The sequence below is a fragment of the Eublepharis macularius genome, chromosome 7 (assembly GCF_028583425.1).
Source record: "Eublepharis macularius isolate TG4126 chromosome 7, MPM_Emac_v1.0, whole genome shotgun sequence".
Classification (NCBI taxonomy): Eukaryota; Metazoa; Chordata; class Lepidosauria; order Squamata; family Eublepharidae; genus Eublepharis; species Eublepharis macularius.
The window spans coordinates 102,570,942-102,595,843 of record NC_072796.1 but is presented as its reverse complement, the minus strand read 5'-3'; the positions used below and the strand labels follow the sequence as shown (position 1 = coordinate 102,595,843).

The 24,902-nt window shown below is 43.1% G+C and overlaps 1 protein-coding gene across 1 annotated transcript; it reads right to left on the bottom strand.

Annotated features, from left to right (window-relative positions):
* Positions 1-5,245: 5,245 nt before the first annotated feature.
* On the bottom strand, positions 5,246-12,324 carry LOC129333802 (fatty acid-binding protein 5-like). The gene is made up of 4 exons (XM_054985688.1): positions 12,063-12,324; positions 6,951-7,123; positions 5,798-5,902; positions 5,246-5,513 (listed from the first exon to the last, which is right to left on the bottom strand). Exons 1-4 carry the CDS (start codon positions 12,139-12,141, stop codon positions 5,463-5,465), a joined length of 408 nt encoding a protein of 135 aa, XP_054841663.1. The 5' UTR covers positions 12,142-12,324; the 3' UTR covers positions 5,246-5,462.
* Positions 12,325-24,902: the final 12,578 nt, after the last annotated feature.

Here is a 24,902-nt window from a genome sequence, read left to right as displayed (position 1 = left end):
CACATTGACTGGGCCAATGGGTGTTCGAATCGGGGGAGAGAAAGTGAGTTTCTAGACTGTCTCAATGACTGTGCTATGGAACAGATGGTTACAGAACCTACTAGGGGAGAGGTGATCCTGGATTTGGTCCTCAGTAATGCTGAAGACCTGGTGAGAGATGTAAATGTGATTGCACCACTTGGGAACAGTGACCATAATGTTATTGAGTACAACATATGTATAAATAGGAAATTGCCAAATAAGACCAACACAGCCATGTTTAACTTCAAAAGGGGTAACTTTTCTGAGATGAGGGGGTACGTGAAGAAGAAACTGAAAGGGAAAGTAAAAAAGGTCAAAACACTTGGGGAATCTTGGAGACTATTTAAAACTACAATCCTGGAAGCTCAAATTAAATATATACCGCTGGTTAGGAAAGGCACAAATAGGTTTAGGAAAAGGCCAGCATGGTTAACAAGCAATGTAATAGAAGCTGTAAAAGGTAAAAAGGATTCTTTTAGGCAGTGGAAAACTAGTCGGAGTGAGGTTGATAAAAAGGAGCATAAGCTGTGGCAAAAAAAGTGCAAGTCTGTGATCAGACAGGCAAAAAGGGAATATGAGGAGCATATTGCAAAGAACATAAAGAAAAACAATAAACAATTCTTTAAATATATTAGAAGTAGGAAACCAGCTAGGGAGGCAGTGGGGCCCTTGGATGACCAAGGCGTAAAAGGATTACTAAAGGGTGATAGGGAAATGGCCGAGAAGCTGAATGCGTTCTTTGCTTCTGTCTTCACTGTGGAAGATAAGAAGTGCATGCCCACTCCGGAAGCACTGACTTTGGGAGGGGTTTTGAAAGACCTGAGTCACATTGAGGTGACGAGAGAGGAGGTTATGCGACTGCTAGATAATTTAAAAACTGATAAATCACCGGGCCCAGATGGCATACACCCAAGAGTTCTGAAAGAACTCAAGTGTGAACTTGTAGATCTCCTCACAAAAATATGTAATCTGTCATTAAACTCTGCATCTGTTCCTGAGGACTGGAAGGTAGCTAATGTTGTCCCCATCTTTAAAAAAGGTTCCAGGGGAGATCCGGGAAATTACAGGCCAGTCAGCCTGACGTCAATACCGGGTAAGTTGGTGGAAACTATTATCAAAAATAAAATTAGTGGGCACATTGATGACCAAAAGCTGATGAGGAAAACTCAGCATGGGTTCTGTAAGGGAAGATCTTGTCTCACCAATCTGTTAGAGTTCTTTGAGGGAGTGAACAAACAAGTGGACAAGGGAGACCCGATAGATATTGTTTATCTTGACTTCCAGAAAGCTTTTGACAAAGTTCCTCATCAAAGGCTCCTAAGTAAGCTCAGTAGCTATGGGATAAAGGGCCAAGTCCTCTTGTGGATCGAAAACTGGCTAATTAATAGGAAACAGAGAGTGAGTATAAACGGGCGCTTCTCACAGTGGAGGGTGGTGAGCAGTGGGGTGCCACAGGGGTCGGTATTGGGTCCAATGCTTTTTAACTTGTTTATTAATGATTTGGAATTGGGATTAAGCAGTGAAGTGGCTAAATTTGCAGATGACACGAAATTGTTCAGGGTGGTGAAAGCCAGAGAGGATTGTGAGGCACTCCAAAGGGATCTGTCGAGGCTAGAAGAGTGGGCATCCATGTGGCAAATGAGGTTCAATGTAGCCAAGTGCAAAGTAATGCACATTGGAACCAAAAATCCAAAATATAAATACAAGTTGATGGGGTCTGAACTGGCGGAGACTGACCAAGAGAGAGATCTTGGAGTCATGATAGATAACTCACTAAAAACGTCAGCACAGTGTGCGACTGCCATAAAAAAAGCTAATGCTATGCTAGGGGTTATTAGGAAAGGGATTGAAAACAAATCAGCCGGTATCATAATGCCTCTGTATAAATCGATGGTGAGGCCTCATTTGGAGTACTGTGTACAGTTCTGGTCGCTACACCTTAAAAAAGATATCATAGCACTGGAAAAAGTACAGAGAAGGGCAACTAAAATGATTAAAGGGTTGGAACACTTTCCCTATGAGGAAAGATTGAGGCGCTTGGGGCTCTTTAGCCTGGAGAAAAGACGACTGAGGGGAGACATGATAGAGGTTTACAAGATAATGCACGGGTTAGAGAAGGTCGAGAAAGATGTGTTTTTCTCCCTTTCTCACAATACAAGAACTCGTGGGCACTCTATGAAATTATTGAGCAGTCGGGTTAGAACAGATAGAAGAAAATACTACTTTACACAAAGGGTGATAAACACATGGAATTCGTTGCCACAGGAGGTGGTGGCAGCTACAAGCATTGCCAGCTTCAAGAGGGGACTGGACAAATATATGGAGCAGAGGTCCATCAGTGGCTATTAGCCACAGGAGATAGATGGTATTCTCTTTGTGGGGAGGTGGTGCTCTGTTGTCTTGGTGCTGGAAGGAAGGCAGTGGGAGGGCTTCTGGTGTCCTGGCCTCACTGACAGTCCTTTAGATGGCACTGGATTTCTAGCCACTGTGTGTGACAGAATGTTGGACTGGATGGGCCACTGGCCTGATCCAACATGGCTTTGCTTATGTTCTTATGTTCTTATGGGAACTTGTTCCCTGTGGTACTATTCCACAAAGCATGTTCAGGGGGCCACTCTACATGGCTCCCTGCAAAGAACAGCTCCCCATGTGACTCACAGGCTCCATTGCACTACGTATGATCCATCCTTAGAAGGCCACATGATGGGGGTGGTGGGGTGGCAATTTTGATCAGGGCTACAGCACTGAGAGGGTTAACCTTGCCCATCTTGGCTGTTAAAATCAAGTAAGGACCACATAAGTGAATCACTGAGGTCTATTGTAAATCAATCACTAACTCAGGGCATCTTCCCCCAGCCGCTCAAACAGGCAGTTATCCGTCCACTAATTAAAAAACCATCCCTAGACAAAAATGATGTGACCAATTATCGCCCAGTCTCTAATCTGTCCTTTCTGGGCAAAGTAATTGAGAGAGCAGATCTTCTTGGAAAACACTAGCGCTCTAGCGCCTTTCCAATCGAGTCAGACCAGGGCATGGGACAGAGACAGCACTAGTAGCATTAATGGATAAATCTCCATCTGAATATAGACAAAGGCCATGCCTCCTTATTGCTCCCCTGGATCTGTCTGCCACCTTTGACACAGTAGACCATGCCATCATATTGAGGTATCTAGACACAGAAGTGGGCATCAAAGGAGGTGCCTTGGACTGGTTTAAATCATTTCTCATGGGATGGACCGGAAGGGTTGCTGTTGGAGATCAGCTGTCTCCAGAATGGAAGCTATCTTGCTGGGTTCCACAGGGCGCCATCTTATCTCCCATATTATTCAACCTGTATGTAAAGCCTATGTAAAGCCTCTATGTAAAGCCTTTCATTCACAGCTATGGAGTTGGATGTCACCAATATGCAGGTAACCCCCAACTCTATATCTTGCTATCCAGGTCCCCTCAGGATGCAGTAGAAATCGTTGGGTCACTGCCTGACTGCTGTAGTAAAATGGCTAAAAACAAACAAATTGAAATTGAACCCAGACAAGATGGAAGTGATGTTTGTTGGGAAGACAGAGATCTTGAAGGACATTGTACTCCCCACTTTCGATGGAGTTCGTCTGACCCTTGCAGACGTGGCTCTTAGCCTAGGGGTTATATTGGATCCAGTGCTACTACTAGAAAAACAAGTTAATGCAGCTGCAAAAAACACCTTTTACAACCTCACTGTAGCCTGGAAGACAGCTTCTTATCTCGACCTGGCCACCTGGATCCATGCTATGGTAATATCAAGACTTGACTATTGTAATGCACTATACATAGGTCTCTCATCCAAATTAACTAGGAGACTCCAATTGGTGCAAAATGCTGCAGTGCGACTGTTATCAGGAACAAGCAGGACCATTCTGCAGTCACTCCATTGGCTACCTATCAGCTACCTTGCTCAGTTCAAGATATTGGTTATCACATACAAAGCTCTACATAGCCTTGGCCTGGGATACCTATGGGACCACCTCCCTCTCTATGATCCTCTATGGCAGCTTCGCTCATCTGAACAGGGTCTTCTGCAGGTGCCACCATGCACATGGGCAAAATCAGCAGCAGTCCATACACAGGCTCTCTCTATGGTGGCCCTTGCCCTGTGGAACAGCCTGCCTGAGGAGGCCAGGAGAGCCCCCACTCTCCTAGCTTTCTGCAAATTATGCAAACCCAAATTATTCAAAAAGGCTTTTGTACTGTAGGGAGGGGTTCTCGGATGCTTCGCTAATGACCATAGACTTCACCACTGTTGCCTTACCTACTACTTGTAGTCTTAAGTATGTGCTCCTTTGAACTACTTGTGCTTCATGTGGTCTAATGTCAGCCCTAGAATTGCTTATGTTCTGTTTCAGCATTTCTTCAACTCTATAGATTCTTACTAATGCTATGTCTTTGTAAACTTGTGTTTATTTACCCTATGCCATTGTTTATGGAAATGTCCTTGAAATTAACTGTACTACTAATCCACCTTGTGTAATCCACCATGAGTCTCAGTGAGAAAGGCAGACTGTAAATGACATAAATAAAATAAATAAAGCTTCCCTTCCCTATACCATTTGCTCAGTAGAAATAATTCTTCCCTTCTCTAAGCTACTGTTAGCCCCTGTAATAGAGCCTGTGCAGTGGTATGTATGTGAATACTGTGCCCATGGGGGCAGAGCTTTCCATCGGATTAGAATGCCATCATGATAAAGGGTGTCAACCAAGTGGAAGAAATTAGAAGTATTCCCAATACATACAACAGTGGTATAGGAGAGCACAAGAAAAAGCAGCTCCCACACTGATGGCTGTGTTTGTGTGTGTGTATGTAAATGCTCTTGATTTTTTAAAATAATTTTTGAGAGGGTGATAGATCAGCACGTTTCAATTGCTAAGATGCCACTGCAAAATCTGATCTGTTGTGCAAGCATTGTCCTCCAAACCCAGAAGGAATAAAAGATGCATTCATCTTGACTTTTAAAATATTAAAATGTTTTTTTGAGCTACTCAGGAAGACAAATAAAAATCAGCCACTACTTGATCAAGCTTGGAGGAAAGTTTTCCTTTTTATATGGTTAACTAAACCTTCAACCTGGAGCAAAGCCTTCAAATGAACATCCACATGAGAGAATCTTCCTAGTCCCTCAACACAAGAACGCTGTATCCAGGGCTCATTTCGAGGGGAGTGAAAAGAAAAAAATACTCCAAAAACTAGAGTACAGTTACAAGATCACATCTTATGTCAAATTTAATAGTTCTCAAAAGATACATAACAGATTTGAAATTTCATTGTATACAGTACTGATTCTTCCAAATGCTAAAAAAAGGAGTGGGGAGACAAAGATGAGAAATAATATGGAGTGTTGACTAGCTTTATGCCTGGAACCGAGCTGTCCATCTCTGAACTCTCAATATAAATGGGGGACCAGTGTCTTCATGCTTTCTTGTAAACTCGAGTACATTTGGCATTGTTCATGACACATTCCTGGAAAACAGAGAAGGTTCACTCATAAATCTTTCTTTTGTGTGGAAACAGGGGCCAACTCAAATGCCACTAGAAACCTGTCTGTTCATGATGGGCACAAACAGTTTGTTCTCATCCTCCCTTCCACCCCTGAAGGATGAAGACTTTGATGGATAGAGGCCTGCAATCAAACCCCAATTTGTTGGGATGCGCAGTAGAGCAGATGAATACGTTATGCTAAAAGTGTCTTGCATGTTGCTATTGCTTACAATTTTGCACAGAAACTGGAAATGCATTCCACTTACCACAATCAGTTTCCCATCTTCCACCTTCCTTTTTATCGTGGTCTCTTTGCCTTCCCATTTTTGGACCTGGGTCAACACGTTATCATCACCTAACGTTATAAGAGTCTGCAAAAGGAATACAGAACTTTAGTATTTACTTAACTCCTTAATGACCTGGATTTCTACCTGAACCTGTCTGAAGGCTTCAGGAAAAGCAACAGTCATTTTCCATAAAGGAAAGTAAAGGTTGATCAGATGGTAACTCCAATATTCATGATCCTTCACTATAAAAATAACCAAGATTTTTTTTTAAAGAACTGTTTGTGAATCGTGTTAATATTACCATAGAAACTGAATGGCCTAACCCAGCCCTTCCCAGTGTATGCCTACTCATATGGATGGTAAACAAACATTTTGCAAGTGTTAACTTATATTTGTAGCATTCACCTGTGTGTCGAAGAGTGTGTTACCGTGTTCTTGATTATTCAAATTTCTAATTGTGTGTATAATATTCTCCTTTATCTACATGTCAAACTAAGCATGTCTGTGAATTTTAGTTACCAGTTCACAGAGCAGTATCTTATTTTTTATTATGCACTGTATAAAGGTAGGTGCTTTATTTATTTAAACATTTATATCCCACTTTATATCCTCTGACACATGGCAATTAACAACCCAACACCAGATTATAAGGGCACAAAAACATAACAGTCCAATTAACAAGATTAAAAACAAAGATTAAAAAAAACCCCAGTTAAATCTGCCAAAGCACTTTGATAAACCAAGTTGGGAACACCCATCATTTTTCAGGTGAGGGAAAGGTCCTGGTAAGCAGCCAATATACTTCTGGTCTCTGGATTTCCACTATGGTGGAATTGTATGGGCCCAGATTTCAATAAGCATAATTGGGTTCATGAGACTGTTCAATCGATCCATTTGTTGCTGTAACTTACAAAAGAGACATGGCTTAGTAGCAGAGCACATGTGTTTTCTAAGAAAAAAGAACCAAGATCGATCCCTGCTATCTCATTAAAGGATTTTAGGAAGCAGGTGTTGGGAAAGATCTTTTATCTGCCAGAGACACTAGAGAACTACCAATCAGAGTACGCAACACTAAACTAGATGGACCAGTGATATGATTTGCATAAGGTTCACATGCTTTGCAGGAAATTACCTCTGTTTTTCGGCCATCTATTGTATCTTCATTGAATTTCTCATTCAATTTGAAGGAGAATTCTGATGTTTTGAAGGTACTTTCTGTTTTCACTTTGTAAGTATCTCCTTCCTTGCTGATGGTAACATCTGGCTTGGCCATACCTCCCATCGTCCTCATGGCCAAGCTCACACCTACAAAGGAACAGGCATATTCATTATGATAATTATCAAACGTGGTGAAGAAAGAGAAATTCAGTGAATCAGCTGATGCCTTGCAGAACCCCGGAAACAGGTTGCTCAAAGTTATCTGCCTTACAGGTCCAACAGGTCTTTCATAGAGTCTCAGCATATTACAGCATGAGTTCTAATGCCACCTAAAATAAATTACATATTAGATTTTTATTGGCTTCTACAAAGTTAAATGGTCCACATGTGTAACATATATCTATCTTTTGCTATGCAATAAAAAGTAGAAAAAAACTTTTCATAATAAGAACTTTGTGTGTTGCAAACTTTATATAATGTGCTGAAATCATTTTCTGAATAGAGGTTAAAAATACAATAAGAAAATAGGACGTTTTCACCATGATCCTAACCTTCAAAATGTAAACATCCCACTCTGTAGAAATCAATATGAATTTTTAGAATATGATGCTTCAGCGGGGTCATATCCTCTTAATGGACTTACATTTAGCGAAATGGGGCAGAAATTATTCTGTGGAAAATTTTATGCCCCACATATGTACATTTATTCTGTTTATCTATAGTTGTCAGGACTATTGAGCTGCAAATCAATCATGTTACATGGGCCAAAAATAAAGCATTGACAACCCCCAGTGCTCGTACATGGTCTGGGATTGTACAGTAGGCGTTTGCCTTCTTTTGCTAACATTATTTAAATTTGAAATTTCCCCCAGAAAACCCACATCACTGCAGTGCCATCCTATGCAGAATTACACTCTTCTACGGCAACTGACTTCGCTCAGGACAGCACAATTAGTCCAATTAACTGAAGATGTCCAATTTCCATTCTCTCAAGATAGAAATAGTCCTGTTTAGATTTTCCCTACCTAGTACTAGGTCTTGTCAGACTTTACCACCAATAGCCAATGAAGGAAGATAAATGCTTGTTCATTGTTTGATGGCTGCAATTTCAAGTAATGACTTGCATCACAGATCAATCACCCCAGGTAGTGGTTTCACAGGAGCTCAGATGCCATTCATTTGAACAGTGATTCATCAAGAATTGAGTAAGCGAGTCATGAGATACCAGGGGATGAGGCAGACGCACAGATGCATGTTTCATTATGCACTGGAATATCTAGGGGTGGATCTGCTTCTTGGGCTGCATCATTAAAAGTATGATCCTAAGCAGAGTTACACCTTTGCGTGTTCATGGAAATCTATGGACTCAGAAGGTGTAACTCTGGTGTAATTAATTGACTTATTCATCTTTACATTTCTCCCTAACAGCGACCTAAAACATTTATATTGTTATCCTCCATTTTATCTTCACAACTATCCTATAGAGTAGGTTAGATTCGGTTTGCATTATTAGTGTTTGCAAGATTGTCTCTCTCTCAAAAAGGTACAATGCAGTACATGGCAATTCTATGCTACTCTTGCTCCTGGGACAGCTAATATGCCTTATTATGGTCCTGATTTGTTGGACTTAAGAACTGCATAAGTGAGTTACATGTGAAAGTGCGTGCGTGTGTGAGAGAGAGTGAGAAAGAGAGATCCATGGGGAAAAGGGCCGCTTGTGACTTAAAATGCCTAATGAAGCACAACAACAGCCTGACAAGTGTTTGAAACCCACATCTTTATGCCATAGTAGATAAGAAGGGGATGAAACAGATGTATCAATTCTCTAGTGTGTTAATATACATGGCTAGAAGCTTGCATTTAGTTTGCAAAGTCACAAGATGTGTTAGCCTTCACTACTGCATGGAAGGAAAGAAAATTGTGTAACACAGTTGGCTAGATGTTCTTTGAAAAGTGAGTAACTAGCCTTTAGCAAAGCATAAGTCGGAACAGCAGGATTTGAATCTAGTGGCATCTTAGAAACAAACCAGATTTTCAGGGTATAAGTTTTTGAGAGTCAAAGCTCCCTTCTTCAGATATCAGGGTATCTGAAGAAGGGAGCTTTGACTCTCACAAGCATATACCCTGAGTATCTTGCTGGTCTCTAAGGTGCCACTGAACTCAAATCCTGCTGTTCTACTCCAGATGATCACAGTTATCTACTTGAAATAAAAATAGGAAGATTTCATTGTCTCTGTGGGCCTGTGAGAGCAGAAGCCAACCTAGTATAACATTCAGGATGAAGGACTAAAAGAGTTTCAAATCCCAACTCACCAAGAAACAATGGGGTGTTCTTGGGCTACTCACCTTAGCCTACCTCACAAAGCTGTTTTAAATGAAGAAAGAGAACTATATTTACTGCTCTCTTAGAGGAAAAGTAGGATAAAAGGTACTAAATAAATAAATATTCCATTCCTTTCTCCTGAATTTTCAGCTTTTATTAAAGAAATAGTGCAACTTTTTTGCCTGCAGAAAAGTTAAGCATGCAGGCAATATTCCTTTATGTAGTAAGAGCTAGTCTAGCATCCTCTTTCCCACAACCGTCATCCAAATGTCCCTGGAAAGTCAACAAGCAGGCTATGGAGCCCAAACCCTGTCCCTGAGGTTGTCAGTTCAGCGGGGTACTTCCTCTGAACGCAAGGGATTCTGTTTAGCTAACTTTATCTAATTTTTTGTGCATTCATTTATTTTGCTTCTATTGGCGGGGGGCGTGTCACAGAATTCAACTTGTTCTGCAACATTTAGCCTTGTGTATACAGAGTTCTGCTCAAGTGTAATCAACCCCCAGATACAGAGAGGAGCAAGATTCTGACAAGGCGTCCTGATGGTAATTCATGGAACTGTTATTCATTCTAGATTTAATTTCACCTGAAGCTATTGTCCTCAAAATACAGTGTACCTTGGCAGATCTATCAGGTGTAGTACAAAACTATTCATCCCTATTCCGGTGATTGTACAATTCATTTTTGGAAAAAATAAATATAGTATTATAATACTGGCAGGTTGATTTTTGTTCTCCTGTGAACAGATAAAAGGACCTTTCATCAGTTTAGCATTTTTCCCAGTCCTGCAGTGATGTAACCAAAGCCAAATATTTATACATAACAGCAGGGCTCATTTCGAGGGGGAACGTGCAGGAATGCAGTTCTGGCAGTTCCCCAAAGAGGTCACATGTCAGGTGGCCCCGCCCACCTGACTCAGCCATTTTGGGCCCGTTTCATCCTGGATTGGGGCCGAAATGGCCTGGATCGGGCTTCTGATAGGTGGTGGATCACTCTCCTGCTCAGCAGCAGCCTGATCCTGACCATTTTGGGCCCCTTTCAGCCATTTTCAGCCCCTTTTTTCAGCCCCAGAATAGGTGATGTCAAGGGGTGTGGCATATGCTAATCAGTCATGCCAATGACACATGTCCAGCAATGTCAAGGGATGTGGCATATGCTAATGAGTTATGCTAATGAGTTCCTCCAGCTCTTTTTCTATGAAATGATCCCTGCATAACAGAATATCTTGTTCTAAACAGGGCTGTAGCCAGCACTCCTCACTAGCTGGGGCGGCCATATTTCCCAGCAGGATATCAAAATGAATGAAAAAACATTAACCCAGCTCACCAAAGCTAAGTGTATATTTGATTATCTATGAACAATTCTTATTATGAAGAGCTGAAATGCTCTTACAGATTTGTCAAATCAAATGAGTGATTTTTGGAGCCTTTGACAAGGCTTCCCAATCTAAAAAGAAGTGTTTATTCTTTAAATGGAAATGTCATAAATGAGAGAGGGGCCATGGCTCCACAGTAAAAAGTCCCCGCAGTTTTAATCTTAGACACCTCCCATCAAAAAGACCACGTAGAGAGGATGTGAATGACCTCCAACTGATAGCTGCTGCCAGTCAGATACAAAACAGTACACACTTCGATAGACCAATGATCTAACTTTGAATAATGCAACTTCATGTGTTCATAAAAGCCTCTTTTTTAACGTAGGTGGGGCATATAAGCTCCAGAGACACTTAGTAGCCCCACCCTGGCCATGGGGCTCTGATTCTATCAGCATTTTGCCATGGCAAGCAGTTACACCCTTGGTTGCAATGGGATTAGAAGGCTGTAACTCTGCTGGGGATGTAAATGATCCCGAGAAAGAGGCTCCCCTTTGTGCAACCTCTCCTAGTGCTGAGTGATCCGACTACAACGTAGTAAGAAGTGTACCGGGTTCCAAGGCTTTTCTGGCCGCTCCCCTTTCGCTTTCCGATTCAGGGCTCAAGCAGTCCAGTCGACAGACCAGATAACTCTCGTCACCCTCTCCGTCCCCCCGTCCCCCCCCCCGCTTCTCTTTCTCTTCTGCAGGCGCACAAGAGTCTTTCTACACACTGCTCCATCCAGATGGCCTGAGCGCTTTCTTCGCTCATCATCTAAAAGTCACGTTGGGGACAAAAGCTTCTTTGTGTTTTATTAAAAGCAAGACTGAGAACGCCTCCGCAGACCTTGGACAGAGCCCGGGCTCTCGGGGGAGCCGGAGCTCCTAATCCGAGATCCCAAGGCAAGCGCGCTTCCAGGGGAGGCAAATGGGGCCGCTCCTGTTTCCTCTTCCTAATTCTCTGCTCCTACTCGAGCCAGACAGAGAGACCCTGTGCTCAGCAACAAACGGCATGTGGGGCATTATGTACAACATATATGATTGCGAAGCACACAGGACAGGCGCCATGCTACGTCCTACGCGCATAACACGAAGCGGTAGACAGACCAGAGCAAGCCACAATTCAGCGCTGATTTCATGTACAGGGTCTGTTTCTATATAAATTCCCCACGGGATTGTAGCCGGCACCATTCGGATGGAAATAGCAGACAAAACTTTTCACAGGAGCGGGGGGGGGGGTTCTCGCTGGGTCCTCCCCACCTCCTTCCTTGGGCAGAGATGCCCAGTCCCTGCCAACTGCTACGGGGAAGGGACCATCCGGGCCCCCCTTCTCTCCCTTCACATTCCCCGGATCATCCTTCCATTCATTTTCTTCGCGTGTCCTCCTGGCCAATCCCCTCCTCTGCGCGCCTTACCCAGCTCCTTCATATACTCGTCAAAGCCCTCGCTGGAGACCAGGCACCATTTGCCCAGGAAGACCTCGGGGTTCGCCATCGCGCTCCGCTTGCAAGACAGACCGGCCGGGGAACCTGCCGAGGGGCTGCCGGGGCCGCCTTTATACCGCGGCCCTGACCATGTGCTGCCACCACGGGCCAATGGAAGGGGCGGGTGACGTCAGGGGTGCCCGTCCCCAGCCGCGGGGAAGCTGCGGGCGCGGACTGCCTTCCCGCCCGCTTGCCCAACCGCCGGCTGGCTGCAAAGGGCGCCGGTGAAGGAAGCCGTGGTGGCGCTGGCGAGGAGCGGCGCAACGCTGCACAGCGGCAGGAGAAGTGCGACTCGGCGCCCGGGCTTCGCCTCCGCCCTCAGCCGCCCGGCGCCCCAGGCACTAGCAGCGTGGCCGGGGCTGCCTGCCTTTCCTCCGCCCTCGAAATGCGGCGCGGTTTCCCGAGGAGGAAGCCCTTTTCTCGCTCCCAGTTAGCTACTGTAGCCTTTGCTAAGGAGAGGCGGGGGGGGGGGGGTCGATCTCCGGGTAGATCCAGTGGAGGGCCCGTCGCGTGTGATCGGGTCGTGTCGGCTCGTGCTTTAGACCCAAGTTCGCAATACATTGTACAAGAAGGGAGGGGTAGCCAATTTCCAGGTGGAGTCAGGAGATCTGGAAGGACGACTGATCTCCAAACAACAGAGATCAGTTCCCCTGGAGAAAATGGCTCCTTTGGAGGATGGACTCCGTGGCGTTATACCCCACGGAGGCACCTCCCTTTTCAATCCCACCCCACATTCTGTCCCCAAATCTCCTGGAATTTTTCCAACCCTAAATTCAGGTATGAAATACGTGAGCGTAAATTAACCTTCCTTTAGCAACCAGGTACAAGAGTTACTTGTCTGGAGCAAGCACAGACAGACAATGTGGCCCTCCACAATCACCTCCTTACCTACATCTCAGGAGTCATGAAAGAGAAAATCCGGTCCTATTCCTGAAATAGTAACAGTAAAGAAGATGCAGCCCAAGCTGGAATCCTGGAGTCCCCTCACCATGTTTGAGATTTAAAACGACATTTCTCTTTTCACATGCCAGCAGCAGAAGAGAGACAGAAAAATGTTCCCAAAGGCCACCTGTGAATTCAGTGTTAGTCGATTTATGTTGCAACTACCTTCTTAAGGTGCCCTTTAGGTTAGGCTGAAAAAGAGGGACTGTCCCAAGGCCACTCCATGTGCTTCATGGAAGTAGGGATTTGAACCCGGGTCTCCCCAGCCACTACCTGGTAATGGCACAGAGACATCAGCAGCCTGACTGAGGAACTGAAATGTACAGACTTCTAGTTCCTGCTGCGCTGTTTTCTCAGCTGACCGCCACGTGCATGGAAAGGCATAGGGTTGCTTCACTGTCTACAAGGGGCAAACTCAGATTTCTTCATGGCGGTGTACTCTAAATAATCAGGGATGGCTTGGTCATGTGATTCCCAGTCCACTGGTTCACTGACCATATGACCAGATCACATGAAAAGGGCATCTCTGTTCCCCATCAGTAACATGGTGGCAATAATACTGATCTAGCTTTACAAGATATTAAGGATTTCTGAAATAAAAGTATAAGAGGCCTTTTGAAAAATATACTTAGTATATAAGAGTTTCTCTCAGCAGACTTAGGGAACAGTCACATAGCCAGATGGCTCTATATCACAAAAACACAAGACGCTGTTGTCAATACCGGGAGAAGGTTGATGCAATAATTCCAGTACGACCAGAACAAGGAAGTGAGAATGACAAATTGGGTAGATTTAGCAAAAGTTCACTTTGTGTGGATTTTGGTCCTCAACAAAAATTGTTCTGAACAAAAATTGTTCTGAACTAGAAAAGTTTTGTTCTTGCAATCTTATATCGTCATCCTAAGTACAATTGTCCCCTTCCATGCTCATTGACTTCAACATACTTAGAAGGGTGTGATTCTCTTTAAGATTGCCCTGTTCGTTGCTTTTAGAACAAGAGTGCTTTCTTTCTCTTAGCTGCCTGAAATTTGGGGAGGCAGATCTCTTCTGTGAGGGATTCAACTCCTGAGAATTTCATCCCCATGGTGTGAAAAAAGATAAAACTAGAAATATGTTTCCAATTAAATCCAATGGCCATGACTATCTGATTGATTTCTTAACATGACTAGTTTTAATTCAACGTTAAAGAATCTGACTCAAGTTTTAAAAATGGACACAAGAACCAGCCCCAAGCTGGGGTATTTTTTTTTTGCACATCCCTAATAAAATTAAAATTTGGAAGATAAACAATGTATATAAAACATAACTCTCCATGAACGTACATTTGAACTTTTAATCATTACGTAGTCTGACCTAAGCTCAGCTGATTGAATGACATGACCAAGAGCTGGTGACTTTAATCCCTCCAATCAGCTGTGTTTGCACTTAATGCACAAATTGGATAGATGTCAATGTGCAACTGACCTGTGCAATCTCTGCTGTGTCACAAGTTAGTGGTATGTCTTGTACATGGTGTTCACAGCCTGTGTTGCAGATGGGTACTGTGAGGTGCCAGTGTCTATACCATTCAAGAAAGACTAGTGTCAGTTCTGTTCTGTGCTTTGCTTTTCCTGTAATTTCCAGAAAACTCGCATCAAAAAGTAGGACATAACACACCTGCCCCAGTTCTTCATGTTATCTTACAAAACAGTACAAAGTGCAATGAACTCTGAACTCTTGATTTTCTCTTGAGTTGGAAACACAGAAAAGTCTCCTGGCGGCATCCAGAGAGACTTTATCTCAAAGATGCTGTGAAAATCCCTTTATTCAAACTCACAATCCTGACTTGCGTCAGACCTTAATTTGCTTTCCTGTCTAATGACACCATCCTTAATCACCCCACTCAGAATGTCCAATGATCTTCAGTCACCAGAAGCTTTCTCCTGAATCAAAACGATCCCTTTGGAGAAGCCCTTATGATGTTTATCTGCCATTCATCACATGTAGTATCTGCCATTCGCCACTGCAATAACAACAACAAAATGTTTGTACTGGTAGAGTGTGTGATTTGGAGGTATTAAGAGCAAGGTACTCTGGAGGCAGCTAACTTTGGTTCAGTAACTCATCAGATCTAACATTAGTAAAATCAGGAGTTACCCTTGGTGAGGACATGAACACCTGACCATGTGGGACAACTGCTGCACTGTTTGGATCTGACCCTGCCATTATGTAGCTCCCTGATTGTGTGGGCTGGACCTCATTCCTAAGGGGAAGTGGCTTTGTAAGAAATCATCTGGGGATGCATTCTGAAGAAGCGAAAAAGTAGCTTCCCAGTACAACATCATGGCCAGAAACAGGGTCATCTCAAAGATTTTTGGTGTCCTTGATGGAATTATTTATTTATTTACTTCATTTATACTCCACCTTTCTCACCAACAGGGACACACACCAGCTTACATCATTCCCCTGTCTTCCATTTTAGCCTCACAACAACCCTCTCAGCTAGGTTAGGCTGAGAGCATGTGACTAACCAAAAGCCATTCAGTAAGCTTCCATAGCAGAACAGGAAATCAAACCTGGGTCACCCAGATCCTCACCACACCACACACCGTCATAAGCGTCATTGGGCTCATGGGATTTAGTCCAGTGGATTCATTTGTTCCTGTGACTTATAGGAACAGAATATATTTCTCAAGATAACTGAACGAGTTGTGTGTGACGAGTAGAAAATATTTTCATTTCTTTGTTTTAAATCTACAGCATATTAAACACACAAGTAGTCAGAACTTGCTTTTAAGCCTTGCAACTTGGTTTCATAGCCAAGACATGATCACAATGACGAGGGTGCCTCTGAGTATGCAGAGAATGGTTTTACCACAAAAATACCCACAACCCTCAGAGAGGCATCTCGTAGGGAAGCAATAGCTTCTAAGTAGCGAATAAGCCTGCAGGAAGCCTTGAGCACTGGCAACTTTTGTGGTGGAAATAATCAGCTACACTTTATTTACTTATGTGTTTAGTACATTTTAATCCACCTTTTCTTCAAGGAGCTCTGGACTTTTAATGCCCCGCCCCACCCGCTTTCTTATTGTAACATCCAGCCTGAGAAGAGTTCTGGAGAACTTGAAAGCTTGCACAATGGATTGTGTTAATTCAGTTGGTCTTAATGAAAGGGAATACACAGGCTTTGTTTTTGAACTTTAAAAACAAGTTTAAATAAAATGTTTGGATCATCTGTATATAGCCTATATTCTTAGAGGGTAGCTGATTCTCCAGAACTATTTACTACTGTTGTCTAAGCGCACAGACTGGCATCTCTCTGTTTTTATGAAGAAATCCTTTACATTAAAGAAAACCAGTTCCATTTTATACCTGAAGTATCTCTGCTGATTATACCTCCTTGTATTAGGGATATACCTCCTTGGTGCCATTCAGTCAGTTAGAGCTGAGCTAAGCTAGTAGATCTCAGCAACCAATCAACATGTTTTCTGGCTGATGAATTGACGTGATCTGGAAGTAGAGTCACACCCTTCTGAGCTCAATGGGTTGGATCCAATGGATTGGATCCAGACTAAATTTTCCTAATGGCAGAATGGAACTTTCCTGCCACCCTCCTCCTACTGCAGCCCAGTTATTGCTATGAAGTGTTTTTCCTGGGGGACAGGGGAGCCTGAGGAATGCCATGGGGGGTGGGGGTCTGCAGTAGGAAATGGGAATTGGTAGAAACTTCCAATTTCACCTGAATCCAACCTAATGGGCTTAGATGGGTGCAACTCCGCTTAGGACTGTTCTGTCCATTACAGGAGGCAACAGCTGTAGGAGCTCATCCCCTTCAAAAGAACAGGAAGCTACTTCTGCCCACTTCCTCTGAGGTGGATCGGCTCTTCACTTATTCCTAGAAAATTGAGAAAGCTCCATTTTTACATTATGAGAACTAGAATGGCTTGCCCTTTGCCCTTTGCCTCATAGACACGCTGGAGTACTTTTGCAGACCTCCGTTTGATAAATTTTGTTTTTATTATTGAATTTATTGCATACATCAAGACATTCTTACCATCTGATCAGTTAGGAAGTTGTCTGCTTATAGAGCTCTGCATGGGTTGTTTCCCTCATTCAAACAGCTGCTTCTGACATCTTCCTGCCCCCTGGCCAAAGCATACACATCCCTTTCCTTGAAAGTCTGGCAAAATAAAGTACCTGTCAAACTTCCTTTTTCAGTATTTCTCGGAATGTCTGAAATAATCCACAGAAGAAAAAAAATGGCGTTGGGGTTAAAAAGTTTGTTAGTGTCAAAATCATCGGGCATTGTCATGCTGGAAAGTATGAGGCAGCAGAATATTAAGGTGTGCTCTTTTAGCTCCACCTAGAATTTGTCCACAGAAGTGGTAGCTGTTGCAATTCCTGTACAGCAAGAAAAACAGTGATCTTACTGCGGTTTGTTAATATTACCCAAAGCTGCTGGCACAATCAAAATAAGCACATTTCAGGTACAAATTCTTAGCCCAGATTTGCAAAGTAGACCAGTGCCAATAATGCAGTATAAGCAAAGGGTACGTAACCCAGGTGACTACCCAGGGCACTGTGGGGGGGGGGCAGGATTGATTCTACTAAGCAGCTGAAATAAATAGTTCGTCTTCATTTGTAAAAGTGCCAACACTGTCCTGCATGAGAAATATTGCATTAGCATTCTTTATTTTTTAATTTACAGCATTAGTGCTAATCCAATAAACATGAGTGACTACATTATCATCAGTACTATAAAATTAATTGACCATGATGCGACTAGTAAGCATTAACACCACATTCATTTTTGGTGATTTTGTTGTTAACAAACCATACTCTCTTATATCACAAAATGCAATTAAAAGGATATTCAAAAGTTAGACTATGAGAGGGGCCACAAAGATGCTCCGCACTTGGGGTGCCAATTGGCGTGGGGCCAGCCCTACATATAAGATAGGGTGAGCACATCCACTGCTGTATCAAAAAAGTTGCATAAAGAGTTCCCAACTGGACTGTGAACCAGGCATGCAAGGATACCTCTGTACACTTTGACAATGCCAATCATTAAAGGGGGAGGAGTCCAAACAAGAAATAGGTGACCTATATTGCCAAAGCTGATAGCACCATCTGTACATTCCAACAGATATATGGCAGCCCACTGTTGCACATCGTATGAGTTGAGCTACAGTTCCCCTCTTCCTGCTCTTAACAAATGCTAAGCCAATAATAGTGAATTGAGTCTCATGCCACATTGTTTGGCTTCTGTTGTATATAACATGTGTTCTATGCCATCTGCTGTTTTCTATGGGTTAGAAACAGCCCGCTTTTTTGCTAGCTCTCCCCTTCTCCAGCCCTTGTTGCACAGGCCTTTTCGGCCCATGATCCTCAGCACAGCCTTTGGAGGAAGAGCTGTCAAAAGGGACCTTCTTGTCCCCTTTTACCAGCAGAAAAGTTGGCTGGATCCAATTTTATGTCCCTATATGTAAAACAGACTTTTCCTGTGCCCAGATACTTTTTGGGTGTGCTGGGATATGCATTAATGGGATTAACATAGGGCTAGTTTACTCATGCACTTAGTAATGCCTCATATTCACCCCTGCATGTATGAAATGGGCTACAACAGACCAAATACTACAGACAGAATGTTCACCTCACCTCAAGCATAATCTTCAGGTTGAGTCAATTTATACATTCATCGATGATATATGTGCATGTATAAACAAGCCCTACTGTCTTCTTGTAAGGATTTTTCCTAACCTTCTAAAACACTTTATTACATGCTATAGTCCTTGCAATACAGAAACAACTATAGTTGCTTCTTGGCCTGTAGCTGACAGGCCAAGTCACAATGTTAGGTTAAAGGCCAGTTGCCAGAGAGACATTTTAATTAAAATTAATATTTGGAAGCCAGTATTTGAGCTTCTCAGCAGAGACAGCAGAATATTATATCACAAAATGCAATTAAAAGGATATTCAAAAGTTAGACTATGAGAGGGGCCACAAAGATGCTCCGCACTTGGGGTGCCAATTGGCGTGGGGCCAGCCCTACATATAAGATAGGGTGAGCACATCCACTGCTGTATCAAAAAAGTTGCATAAAGAGTTCCCAACTGGACTGTGAAGCCAGTATTTGAGCTTCTCAGCAGAGACATTTAAAATTTTGTTCTAATTGGCACCACTTTTGCCCACGGAATAAAGGTCTAGGAGTGAAACGGCAGCTCTATCAAGACCAAGAAATATATCGTTGTGGGAGGAAGTTACCTGGCTCCCCTACCAATATGGGGGAGGGGCTCTAGTTGGATCTGCCTCCACTCATGGGTTGTTCAAAGGAAGAAAAGCTTTTTTTCCTTTTTGAGTAGCCTGTCATGGCCAGCCTCATCTAAACCAGAAATGCCCAAATGCCATGAAAGATATTAAGTCCAGTATTTTGTCTTCCAAGACCTGGCAATTCTAGATACAACTTATTTAATAAGCGAAAACCAAATCACAAACCATGATAGTAGGTTATCAAAGATAGGACTGGTCCCACATAAAGACAACAAGCTTTCGTTTCTATATGCAGGACTTGAACCCACAGGGGTGTTTTTTGATGAAAACATGTCTTGTAGCTGTACACAGGTTTATTACTTTATTCTAGGGGTCCCCGATGATTTTGAGTCTGTGGGCACCTTTGCAATTCTGACACAGGATGATGGGTGCAACCACAAATGGCCACTGTGGGAAGCAGAGCCATTCACCCAGAGAGAAATCACGAGTGCAGAGAAAATGAGGAGAAATGTCTAAAAATAGACTACGAAAGAGGAGTGTGAGATAGAAAAAAGCCAATATTGTGGTAGCTTCTGCTGAAACAAGGTTATTTTAATCTGCACAAAGTGCTCTTCAATGGCCAATCAGAAGCCTTGCTTAACAGAAGCCCCACTTGGCCCCACTCAGTTTCTGAAAACACTTGGCGGGCACCACAAAAGGTGTTAGCAGGTGCCATGGCAACCACAGGCACTTTATTTATTTATTCAAATACATCGACGCCTTCTAATTGCTAGTTTGTGATCTATTCTTGTTTAATGTGTTTTAAAGTATTTTAACTTTGTATGATCTCCTCTGAGCCTGCTTGAGGGGAGGGCAGAATATAAATGGAATAAAATAAATAAAATAAATACAAACAGGTTTAACAATAAAACTCGGCTAAAAATCTAAATCATCAATTAAACAGCACAGCAATTGACGGCATTCACAAGATCTCTTAAATATTGCAGCTGTAATTCGCCATGCATTAGGTGGAGAAGAATCTGCCAAAAACTCGCAGAAACAAAAAAGCAAGGCAGGAGGAGCCAAAGGAAAAGTACCACCAATCACCTCAACCATAAGCCTAGTGGACCATCTCCGTTTTACAGGCCCTGGGGAACTACAAGAGCCTGGATCTTGACTGGAAGAGAGTTCCACCAGGCAGGTGCCTGGGCAGAAAAAGCCCTGGCTCTGGTTGAGGCTAGGTGGACATCCTTTGGGCCAGGGATAGCCAGCAAATGTTGGTCTGAGGAATGCAGCGTCCCTCAGGGGAAATATCTGGAGAGACGGTCCTGTAGATACTTTGGTCTTAACCTTTAAAAAGTCTGCATAGGACTTTAAAGGTTAAGACTAAAACCTTGAATCTGATCCGGGATTCCACTGGAAGCCAGTGCAGCTGGTGCGGCATCATATGTATGTGTGCCCTAAACAGTGTCCTGTGAGGACACACACCACAATGGCATTCTGAACCAGTTGTAGTTTCCAGGTCAGTCTCAAGGGTAGCCCTGCATAAAGCAAGTTACAATTGTCCAGTCTGGAAGTGATCATCACATGGATCATTGTAGCCAAGCCCTGGGGGGGACAAGCTGCCTGGCCTGGCGCAAATGGAAGAACACAGTCCTGGCTACCATGGTGACCTGGGCCTCCCTTGAAAAGAGAGGCATCCAGGGTCACACCTAGGCTCTTCACCATCTACGCAGGTGTCAATGCCAATCAATCAAGGGCCAGCCGCTGAATCCCCGATCCCACTGCCCCATGGCCCAGATACAGGACCTCATCTTCAGTGGATTTAGCTTCAGTCAACTCTGTTTTAACTATGTAACCACTGCATCCAAACCCTTGGCCAATGTGTCCAGCCCAACATCCAGACAGCCATCATCAGATATACATGTCGGGGACCACTGCTTTACCCTTTTACTACTTCCCTGCATATACTTACATTCAATAGGCAGCTGGTTTAAACAGCAGTGCTGGAACCTAACTACTTGCCCAGAAGGAATTGTTTCATTCCAGGCAAGTGACTAATTGCAAAGCTGAAGACAGTTGGAGTTTGCCCCTCTCCAAATTGGTACACTAGTCAAACCACAGAGCGCAAATCTAAACTAAATCTAAACTCTCACAGATTCCTTCCAATGAAGCCAAGAACAGAAACTGAATGCAATATTACATACAATAAAAATTTACAAAAATGTCCATTCTTCACACAATACAACTTTTGGGGTTGCAGCCACAATAGTTAGATGGATAAAAATTTACAGTGCAGACATGTCCTAACACAGTGCCTGATCTAGTTATGTGCTGGAAAAGAATGTATATAAAAGGCTGTTCTCATAGTGTTCCTTACCCTTTATATAGGCCTCATCCCTCAATTTTCGTTCTTGGACTTTCCTTCAACCCAACATCAACCATCTTTTTGGCAGAGATTTAGTGTGCATGAGAATATGTGGATGAAGTCCAAGTATTACTCAAGTTAGTTTTAACATGAATGTTTCCCCTCTGCTTCCTATACCAACTCTTTTTCTGGCAAAAACCTCAAACCATCTATTTTTGATATTGACTCCGAAGGGACTTTCCTTCCTCATCTTCATACCAGGACTATAGCCAGAAATGTTCAGTTGTGGGGGGGCAAGGTGCACGTGAGTTTGAGCAGCCAGGCTGTAAATGCAGACAATTTAACTAAGATGTTCGGGTGGGGGGGGGGGGGGTGGAGCTTGAAATATTCCAATCCCTTACAGGCTCTCATGGTTACTCTTCCACTTTTTCCTACTTATAAACTAGTATATTATTGAATTATTGAAATTCTTTCCTAATAAGCAGCTACAAGGCAGAGTGCCTGATTAGACTGGGGCTACAAAGTTGGGGAAGCTGTTAACAATTCTCTCCTGTGCAACTTTCTCAATCAAAAATGGTTCTTCTAGGAGTCTTTAAGCTCTAGTAAGTACCAAAAAAATCCAGCTCCCTGTATTGTGCTGGGTTAAGAATCTAAGAGGTACCGGCAAGCTCTACTGTGGATTAAACCAGTCCAGGAGAGGGGGAACATCTCTAAAAGGGAAAACAGTCAGCCCCCTTTCCCTCCGCTGTGGCCCTGATCCAGATTACCCAATGCACATACAGCTGATTTTAGAGCCCATTATGTGTTTGGACTTGCTATCCTGCAATGCAGTTTGGCTTTTAGAGAGTGAGAGAGGAGAAGCCGCAGACCACTGAATAATCTCCTGCAGGTGTATCTTGTCCTACAGTTGAAGAAACCACAGTGTAGGAGCCACTTGCAGACAAGACACATAGCCGAGCAGGACACGATTTGTTTGAGATGGAACATTGTTTACCATTTACAAATGTAAGTGTAGTAAATAATTTCCCTTGCCTTGCATGTTTGAGTTACGAAACTGTGGCTCAGGGCCAGCTGGTAGTGAATTCATCAGAACGTGGACACCACGTTTCTAGCTAGTCCAGTGACACTAAGGGTGGGAAGCCTTTCAAAGGATACATGGCTAGAGACCTGCTCCTTATCATCAAAACATCTAGTAGTGGGAGTCATTTAGTGCTTCAAACATATATTTATTAAAATATCCCAGTACTTAAAATGGGAGGCACCTCTGCAAAGATTTCAATCTGATGAACAAGATACCACACCCAAGATGTCATGCGTTTGCTTTCCACCATATTTATTACCCATAAATCCTGGTGAAATCCAACTAGAAAACTAGTCAAAATCTTGCAAGATTTCACTTTATTAAAAATTCAGAGTTACTGAAGTCTTCAGGAGAAACCCAATTGTGCCTGCTTCACCTGGGAAAAGATGTACTCACTTCTGCTGAATGGGTGAGTCATTTTCTTATTATTTTGGGATAGTCATTCACTAGCAGTTGTGTCATGTAAGACGGAGTCCCACTTTAACTTACTGGTGGGAGTTCATATCTGCACAATATGTAAGAGACTTCTTGGGTAATAATCGGTTTTGAAATCAGGAAACAATGTTGCTTTATGCTGCCTTAATTTGTATACTTTGTGTACTCTCCTGCCAGAAGAGTGTAATTTGAAGTACAAGATAAGAGTTGATAGCTCAGTTCTGTTAATTGCCAATCTGCTCCCAGAACAACATGGCAAACAACGTGAACACCTCCTGCATGATGCACGTTATGCCAAATTTACTATAGAGATATGGTGGTTGTAGAGCAATGGGGGGGGGGAATTCACTTTTTGAATCTGACAGGTGACTGTTAAAGGCACCATAGCATGGTCAGAAAGGGGATGTGCATACTCTATGCTTAGTGACAGCCATAGTGGTTAGAGTGTTGGGCTAGAATCTGGGAGGTGCCAGTTAGAATCCCTGCTCTGCCATGAAAGCTTGCTGAGTGACCGTGGACCAGTCATATACTCTCAGCCAAACCTACTTCACAGGGTTGCTGTGAGGGTAAAATGGAGTTGAGGAGAACAAAGCTTTGGGTCCCCATTAGGGAGAAAGGCAGAATATGAATGAATGAATGAATGAATGGAATGAATGAATGAATGAAGCATACAACAGCACCAGCAGGAACTATACATATTGTACACATTCAAAATAAAAGGTTTGCTTTTCATAATTTGTTTTTCTAGTCATGGGGAGAAGCAATGCAGAAAACCCATTCCCAGATTATTGGCCACCTTGGCTACCAGATGTGACAGAAAATGGGGATCAGATAATAAGAGTTGTCAGAATCTAAGGCACAGAGCACAAATGTTTTGGGTTGAACAGTAAATTGTGCTAACCAAGCAAACTCTCTTTCGTCCTCACAGTGCCTATAATCAAGGCTGTGTCAACTAAAATTTCACATCTAGAGGTGGGATCTGGATAAATTTTTCCACCAACTGAACAAAACTTTCCTTCCTCCTTCCTGATCTCCACGATGTGCTGCTACTGGGGGGGGGGGACCCTGAGGGGTGACATGGAGAAATCTGTAGAAGGAAGGGGGAAATCAGTAGAAATTACCAGTTTAGAGAGCAATCTTAAGAAGGCCTACTCAGAATCCTCAGAGGATTCCCATGGGGCTCCCTCCCCACCCCAGGAAAGCGTTTTTACAATTGCACTGTTAGTCTGGATCCGACCCAGGGACACCTGCATTCTGTAACTGGTGCAAAGGAATAGCTTTGCCTACTTCTAATCACAGGGAAGAGCAAAAGACTGCATGATACTGAAGTATTTTCCCATGAAGAGCATCCACAAAAAGGCAGGGCCCCTAATTGTCTGGCAGATGGATAGTTGCAAATAGCTGGGAGGGCAGGAAAAGAGCCAAGCCCCACATTGCAAGCAGCCGGACCTCTTGCTACTTCCATCTAAGCTTTTGGGAGTAACATTAAAAAGACTTTGATGGTTCAGCTTTATAGTTTGCTAAAATGCTACAAATGGACCAATTTATTTACAAGACCTTTGCTTATCCACCAACCAGAACAAAGTTTACACAGCTGTATTCAACATTCAGCAATATTAGATCACACTGATACGGTATCAGCTCAGGCTAAAACTACCCAGTTACGTCCAATTACATCTATTTAGAAATATTTTAGGCCACAGTCCTAAGTACACAC

Coding starts and splice junctions, on each gene's coding strand:
- LOC129333802 (XM_054985688.1), bottom strand. CDS start 12,141: ATGGCGAACCCCGAGGTCTTCCTGGGCAAATGGTGCCTGGTCTCCAGC. Junction 7,124..12,062: donor CGAGTATATGAAGGAGCTGG/GTAAGGCGCGCA, acceptor GTTCCTTTGTAG/GTGTGAGCTTGGCCATGAGG. Junction 5,903..6,950: donor TAGATGGCCGAAAAACAGAG/GTAATTTCCTGC, acceptor TTCCTTTTGCAG/ACTCTTATAACGTTAGGTGA.